This window comes from Otolemur garnettii, unplaced genomic scaffold, assembly GCF_000181295.1.
Source record: "Otolemur garnettii isolate 467f Iridium unplaced genomic scaffold, OtoGar3 scaffold00174, whole genome shotgun sequence".
Taxonomy (NCBI): Eukaryota; Metazoa; Chordata; class Mammalia; order Primates; family Galagidae; genus Otolemur; species Otolemur garnettii.
In genome coordinates, this window is record NW_003852569.1 from 2,099,010 (window position 1) to 2,106,528 (window position 7,519).

Here is a 7,519-nt window from a genome sequence, read left to right on the forward strand (position 1 = left end):
CCAGCTACTTTGGAGGCTGAGGCAAGAGAATCGCTTAAGCCCAAGAGTTGGAGGTTGCTGTGAGCTGTGATGCCACAGCACTCTACTGAGGGTGAAATAGTGAGACTCTGTCTCAAAGAAAAAAAAAAAGTGGGGTGGGTGTGAGGAAATCACTTTGCAACAACCAGTCTCATTACTAAACATTCCTGGCAGGAGCCTTTATGCTTTCCCCATGCTGGGGCATAATGTTCCTGGTAAGTACCAAGAGAAGAGTGTTATACCAGCCAGGCACACAGTTTTACCATCTGTAATGTGTGGAAAGTTTCAGTATCATTAAAGATATAGTTAAAATCAATTCTTATTTTTCTATTTTAGTAGAAACAATGTAACTTGCAACAGCCTTTAATTAAAAAAAAACAAAAAACTTATCCTTCATTTTCCAATGAACCAGGTAGTTGTCCTCCCTCATGTGGATTTTAAGTTTTTTTTAAGAGAGAGGGTCACATTGTCACCCACGTTAGAGTGCAGTGGCCCAATCATAGCTCACTGCAACTGTAAACACCTGGGCTCAAGCAATCCTCCCACCTCAGCCTTCTGAGTAGCTGGGAATATAGGCATACCACCTTGCCCAGCTTTGTTCTCTTTTTTTTTTTAGACAGAGTCTCACTATGTTCCCCTCTGTAGAGTTCTACAGGATCACAGCTCACAGCAACTTCAAACTCTTGTGCTTAAGTGATTCTCTTGCTTCAGCTTCCCAAGTGGTTAGGACTATAGGCACCTGTCACAATGCCGAGCTATTTTTTGTTGCAGTTGTCATTGTTGTTTAGCTGGCCCAGGCTGGGTTTGAACCCACCAGTCTCAGTGTATATGGCTGGCACCATAACCACTGTGCTACAGGCGCTGAGCCAGTTTTCTCAGGCAATCCTGCCTTGGCCTCCCAAAGTGCTGGGATTTGGTTTTCTTTTTAAATTCCAAGAAATGTCCAAGTAAAATCTAGTTCTTTGCTCTCTCTTCTCTTCTCCCCCGCTCTCTCTCCGCCTCACTCTCCTCTTCACGTCTCCTCTTTTCTTTCCCCTTTTCTTTCCTCCTTGGTGCTGCTCTGCAGCCTCCCTCCCCCACCAATAAAGACCTTTCGTACCAAAAAAAAAAAAAAAATCTAGTTCTTTGAATGTGCTGGGGGGTGGTGGTGGTTTTCTTTTGGGATTGGGACATTACCTCTTTTCTTGCCTGCTTGATGTCTCCCTCATCCTTGATGCCCAGTCCTGAGATAGATGCCTTCTCAGCTTCCATTCTGCTTCCCCCAGCCCGGCCCTCCCCGCCTTCACTAGTCTTGAAAGATGAACGGCTATCAGAGTCAGCAAAACCACCTTCAGTGATGCTATTGCAGCTTAACCATGAGGCTACTTTGTTCTTGGATGTCTCTTCAGAGGAAGGTGGATTGCAGCCACCTACAGGGATTGATGGAGTGACAGGAACATGTGGGGGCCCAAGGTCTGGAGGGCGGGAGTCTTTGGAAGCTGTTTCAGACAGTCCATTCTCCTTCTGGCCCCGGGTCTGCCTCCGAGTGGCATAGCTCCGCCACACTGAGCTGGTGCTAAAGTCCTCATCCTTACAGAAATTATCGTCTGAGCTATCATCGTTGGACTCTTCGGGGTCCTCTGTACCGCTATTGCCATCTTCCTGGTCCTTCAAATCTACACCACTGCTGTCAGAGGAACAGGGGGCATCACTCTCATATCCTTCCTTGAAGTTCTCCACACTCTCGATATGGTCTAGATTTGCAAAGTACTCATCACCCATTTCCAGACCCTCCTTGTCTGCAAAGTCATCTGTCAGGATTTTGCCTGAGAATGAAGAGAATTAAAGGCTTTTTAGGGTTATGGGGGCCACTTAGAAAGAATCCAGGCCATTGCATCAATACCCAGTCTACCAACACACAGAGTCAGGACATTTCTGTTCTGTATTGTCATTTCTCTTTGATGATACCTCCTTTGTGTATTTTGTCCCCCCCCCCTTTTTTTTTCTCAGAAAGAGGCTTGCTCTGTTGCCCAGGATAGAGTGCCATGACATCACAGCTCAATGCAACCTCTAACTCCTAGGTTCAAGTGATCCTCCTGCCTCAGCCTCTTGAGTAGCTGGTGTCCATCATGATGCCTGGCTTATTTTTCTGTTTTTAGTAGAGACAGGTCTCACTCTTGCTTAGGCTCATCTTGAACTCCTGAGCTCAAGCAATCCTCCCACTTTGGCCTCCCAGGGTGCTAGGATTATAGGTTTGAGCCACTGTGCTTGGCCTAAGCACTTTATTTATTTATTGTTTTTTTTTTTTTTTGAGATAGAGTCTTACTTTGTCATGCTTGGTAGAGTGCTGTCATAGCTCACAGCAACCTCAAACTCTTGGGCTCAAGCAATTTCCCTATCTCAGCCTCCCAAGTAGCTGGGACTACCGGCACCTGCCACAATGTCTGGCTATTATTAGAGACAAGGTCTTCCTCTGGTCCTGAACTCCTGAGCTCAGGCACTCCACCTCCCTTGGCCTCCCAGAATGCTAGGATTACAGGTGTGAGACACTGTGCCTGTCTATTTATTCTTATGTGCAACTTGCTTCTGGTTCAATTCCCCACCATGTCCTAACCCCAGAAAGCAACCTGTATATTTCATCACTAACCTGCATAAATACAGACAAAAGAGCCTTTGGCAATATCATCCAAACAGCGTATACCCCAGCCCTTGTTTTGTGTCTTGAAGAGCTGTAACCGAACCTGTAGACCATGTTGTACCAATCGATTTGTGCACATGCTTGGGTTACATTGGCAGCGTTTGTTACACTCATATACTCTAAGAGGAAGGAAAAATAAAATCTATTACAACATGACCAATAAAGCATAGGAAAATTCATAAAACTATCTTAATTCTTGGGCGGTACCTGTGGCTCAAAAGGGTAGGGCACTGGCCCCATATGCCAGAGGTGGCGGGTTCAAACCCAGCCCTGGCCAAAAACTGCAAAAACAAAAACAAAAACAAACAAACAAAAAAACTATCTTAATTCTTAAGCTATCATCATTTATAATGTCTTGTGGATAAAGATTAAAAATTAGGCAATGTCTTTGTTAGTACAGTGGTCAAAAAAAGAATTAAAAAAAAAGTAAAAAAAAATTAGGTAATGATCTGAGTGATTTATTGAACTGTCTATGGTCTTTGATGCATGAAGAAATAATTCGGAAGGGAGGAAAATGACTTTGAAGATGTTAATAGCCACACAGTTTATTACAGTGAACACCAGAATGCTTCTCATTTGCAGAAAAGTGATGGGAGTACAGATTACACAGCCACTAAAATAAGTACTCGATAGACAATGTTAATGTGTAGAAACAGATGCATAAAATAAAGACATGGGAGAAAAACAGAAGCTAATATAACTGAGACTGAAAGGGAGTAAATGGATAAAAGAGGTAGGAGAAACTGGGACGAATGTTCATGGAATTCCACTTTGTGGTAAGATTGATTTTTAGTCTTTCAGTAAATACATATTAAACACCAAGAATCCTACTAGACACAAGAAATATAACAATGAAAAAAGTCAGTCATTTTTCTTTTTTTTGAGACAGTGTTTCACTATGTTGCCCTCAGTAGAGTGTGCTGTAGCATCACAGCTCATAGCAACCTCAAACTTTTGGGCTTAAGTGATTCTCTTGCCTCAGCCTCCCAAGAAGCTGGGACTACAGACTTGGGTATTTTTTATGGCAGTTGCCATTGTTGTTTAGCTGGCCTGGGCTGGGTTCAAACCTACTATCCTCTGTGGATGTGCCATGGGCACCAAGCCAAAAAAAAGGTCATAGTCTTTACCATGAAGAAGCTCATATTCTGGGCAGCACCTTTGGCTCAGGGAGAGGACACCGGCACCATATGCTGGAGGTGGTGGGTTCAAACCCAGCCCCGGCCAAAAAAAAAGGAGCTCACATTCTAAGAATTTATATATTTTTTCTTTTGAGACAGTCTCAAGCTGTCACCCTAGGTGGAGTGCCATGGCATTATAACTCACAGCAACCTCCAACTCTTGGGCTCAAGTGATCCTCCTGCCTCAGTTTTTCTATTTTTAATGAAGATGGGATCTTGCTTTTACTCAAGCTGGTCTCAAACCCATGAGCTCAAGCTATCCACCCACCTGGGCCTCCCAGAGTCCTAGGATTACAGGTGTGAGCCACCGTGTCCACCTTCTATCAATTTAACAATTATAGCAGAAGCTGGGTGCAGTGGCCCATGCCTGTAATCCTAGCACTCTGGGAGGTCAAGGTGGGCAGACTGCCTGAGCTCACAGGCTCAAGACCAGCCTGAACAAGAGCAAGACCCTCTCTAAAAAACAGCCAGGTGGCTCAGCACCTGTAGCTCAGCAGCTAGGGCACCAGCCACATATACTGGGGCTGGCAGGTTTGAACCCAGCTTGGGCCTGACAAGAAACAATGACAACTACAATCAGAAAACAGCCAGGGCTCGGCGCTTCTGACTCCAGAGGCTAAGGCGCTGGCCACATACACCTAAGCTGGCCGGTTCCAATCCAGTCTGGGCCTGCCAAACAACAATGGCTGCAACCAAAAAATAGCCGGGCACCGTAACAGGCACCTGTAATCCCAGCTACTTGGGAGGCAGAGGCAGGAAAATCGTTTGAGCCCAGGAGTTGGAGGTTGCTGTGAGTTGTGATGCTACAGCACTCTACCCAGAGTGACAGCTTGAGGCTCTGTCTCAAAAAAAAAAAACAAGCCAGGTATTATGGCAGGTGCGTGTTGTCCCAGCTACTTGGGAGGCTGGGGCAAGAGAATCACTTAAGCCCAAGAGTTTGAGGTTGCTGTGAGCTGTGACAGCATAGTACTCTACTGAGGGAAACAAAGTGAGACTGTCCGAAAAAAATTCCCCCCAAACAAAAAACAAATTACAGTAGAACCTCTGTACCACCCAAGGGATTTTTTTTTTTTGAGACAGAGCCTCAAGCTGTCCCCCTGGGTAGAGTGCCGTGGCATTACAGCTCACAGCAACCTCCAACTCCTGGGCTCAAACGAGTCTCCTGCCTCCGCCTCCCAAGTAGCTGGGACCACAGGCGCCCGCCGGCTATTTTTTTTTTTTTGGTTGCAGCCGTCATTGTTGTTTGGCGGGTCCCGGCTGGGGATTCGAACCCACCACCTTAGGTGTACGTGGCTGGTGCCTTAGCCGGTTGAGCTATAGGCGCCGAGCCCCAAAGGATTGTAATAAAGTGGTTAATATACAGAGGTGGTCAATATAAGGAACTAGGACGGCTTGGTGCCTGTAGCTTAGCGACCAGGGCGCGGGCCATATACAGCAGGGCTGATGATAATCAGCCGGACGTTGTGGCCGGCACCTGTAGTCCCAGCTACTTGGGAGGGTGAGGCTAGAAAATTGCTTAAACCCAAGAGTTTGAAGTTGCTGTGAGCTGTGACGCCAGGGCATTCTACCGAGGGCAACACATTGAGACTCTGTCTCAAAACAAACAAACAAACAAACAAACAAACAAAAATACCCCATAAGGAACTAGGCCTGTTGTACTGATACGTACATGTAGTCCATGTCCGTTTGATGGAAGGTCCATAGTACTTTGTGTTTGTCACTCTATAAATGCCTTATATTCTAATACTCTATAATTGCATTTGCATATTCTATCCTCAAAATAACCCTATAAAGCATCAGATTGAGAAATAACTTTGGGGCGGGTGCAGTGGCGCAGTCTGTAATCTTAGCACTCTGGGAGGCTGAGGTGAACAGAAAAGTTCAAGAACAGCCTGAGCAGAAGTAAGACCCCCATCTCTACCAAAATTAGAAAAACTAGCCAGATGTCACGGCACATTGCCTGTAGTCCAGCTACTTGGGAGGCTGAGGCAGGAGTTGAATCCAGGAGTTTGTGGCTGTAGAGAGCTGTAATGATACCGCTGTACTCTACTGGGGCAATAGAATGAGACTATGCCTTAAAATTAAAAAAAAAAAAAAAAAAAGAAAGAAACTTTGTTAGGTCCTTTGAAACCACACACGGATGGGGGGAATTTTTTTTTTTCTGGGGGGGGGGGTTGCAGTTTTTGGCCAGGGCTGGGTTTTAACCCACCACCTCTGGCATATGGGGCTGGTGCCCTACTCCTTTGAGCTATAGGCCCCTCCCAGGGGGGAAATGTTTATGTTCATATCCTCTATTTACAGCTGATGAAACAGGATCAACTTGGTAGGGACAGAGCTATAATTTCAATTTAGGTCTAATCACTCCTTTACAGCAGCTATACTGAGTATTCACTCATTCCACAGAATTTGTTTACCCAGCCACTGGTTATATTAACTGCTGTTTTTTTTTTCTTGTAGTGAGTAATACCAATTTTATTTACATAGTACACCATCAGTGCTGAATGTCAGTGTTTCAAACATTGTCCAACACCTATGGAAAAAGTAAGAGACAGGTAATAGCCTGGTGGACGTCTACGAAGTCCCAGAGGCACCTGGCTTGCCAACAGCTAGGTGCCACCTCCCCCAACTGCTAATTGTTAATATGATGGCGAGCAAGACAAATAGACAAGGTCCCCGCCCTCATGGAATGTACATTCTAATGGAAAAGATAGAAAAAAAGTAAATCAACAGATAAAGTTGTCATAAATGCTATAAAGAACATAACGCGATACTGGATCTGAGAATTAAGGGAGTAAAAATGACCTAGTTTCACAGTGACAAGGGAAGGTATCTGAGGAGGTGAGATCAAAGCTGAGGGAGCTCAAGGTTAGAAAAGGCAGCCACACAAGGAAAAGTACAGGGATACCAGAAGGGACAGTGTGTACAAGACCCCAGAGGTAGGACTGGAAGGTACTGGGTCAACCCAATCCAGGAACTGAAAATATCAGTGTGGCTGGAACAACTTTGGAGGGAGAGAGATGGCAGGGGGCCAAAGAGTACAGTATTTTATAACCCAAAGTTAAGACTTAGAATAAAATATAAGGTCCAGTGGAAAGGTATTGAAGAGTTTTAAGCAGGGGAATGACATATTATTTGTTGTTACTTGAAAATATTTTAGGGCGGTGCCTGTGGCTCAAGGAGTAGGGTGCTGGCCCCATATACTGGAGGTGGCAGGTTCAAACTTGGCCCTGGCCAAAAACTGCAAGTAAATAAATAACATTAAAAAAAAATTTTTAATCAAACACTTCAAACATGTAAAAAAATATACATAACATCAACTCATGTACTACTTGGTCAGGCAGTGGTGGGGAACCTGTGGCCTTATGGATCTTTGATTGTGACCCTTTGACTGGATCCAATTATATAAAATAAATCCCTATGAAGTTCGGATTTGGTTGAAGGGCTGCACTTGGGAATTTGGAGGGCCACATGTGGTTTTGAAGTTCCACGTTCCCCACCCCTACGGGCTCCCTAGTAGTCTTAGTCTTCTCTTAAGATATTCGGACAGGCTCGGCGCCTATAGCTCAACAGGCTAAGGCGCCAGCCACGTACACCTAAGGTGGCGGGTTCGAATCCCCAGCCCGGACCCGCCAAACAACAATGACGG

At 45.1% G+C, this 7,519-nt stretch overlaps 1 protein-coding gene across 1 annotated transcript in view; it reads right to left on the reverse strand.

Moving 5' to 3' along the window:
• Window positions 1–7,519, reverse strand: part of SETDB1 (SET domain bifurcated 1) — a 39,251-nt gene that overhangs the window by 3,391 nt on the left and 28,341 nt on the right. Inside the window, exons 15-16 of the mRNA XM_023519407.1 lie at window positions 2,645–2,814; window positions 1,154–1,823 (exon numbers count right to left, since the gene is read on the reverse strand). Of these exons, the coding sequence (XP_023375175.1) occupies window positions 1,154–1,823; window positions 2,645–2,814 (840 nt within the window). The remainder of the gene's footprint in view (window positions 1–1,153; window positions 1,824–2,644; window positions 2,815–7,519) is intronic.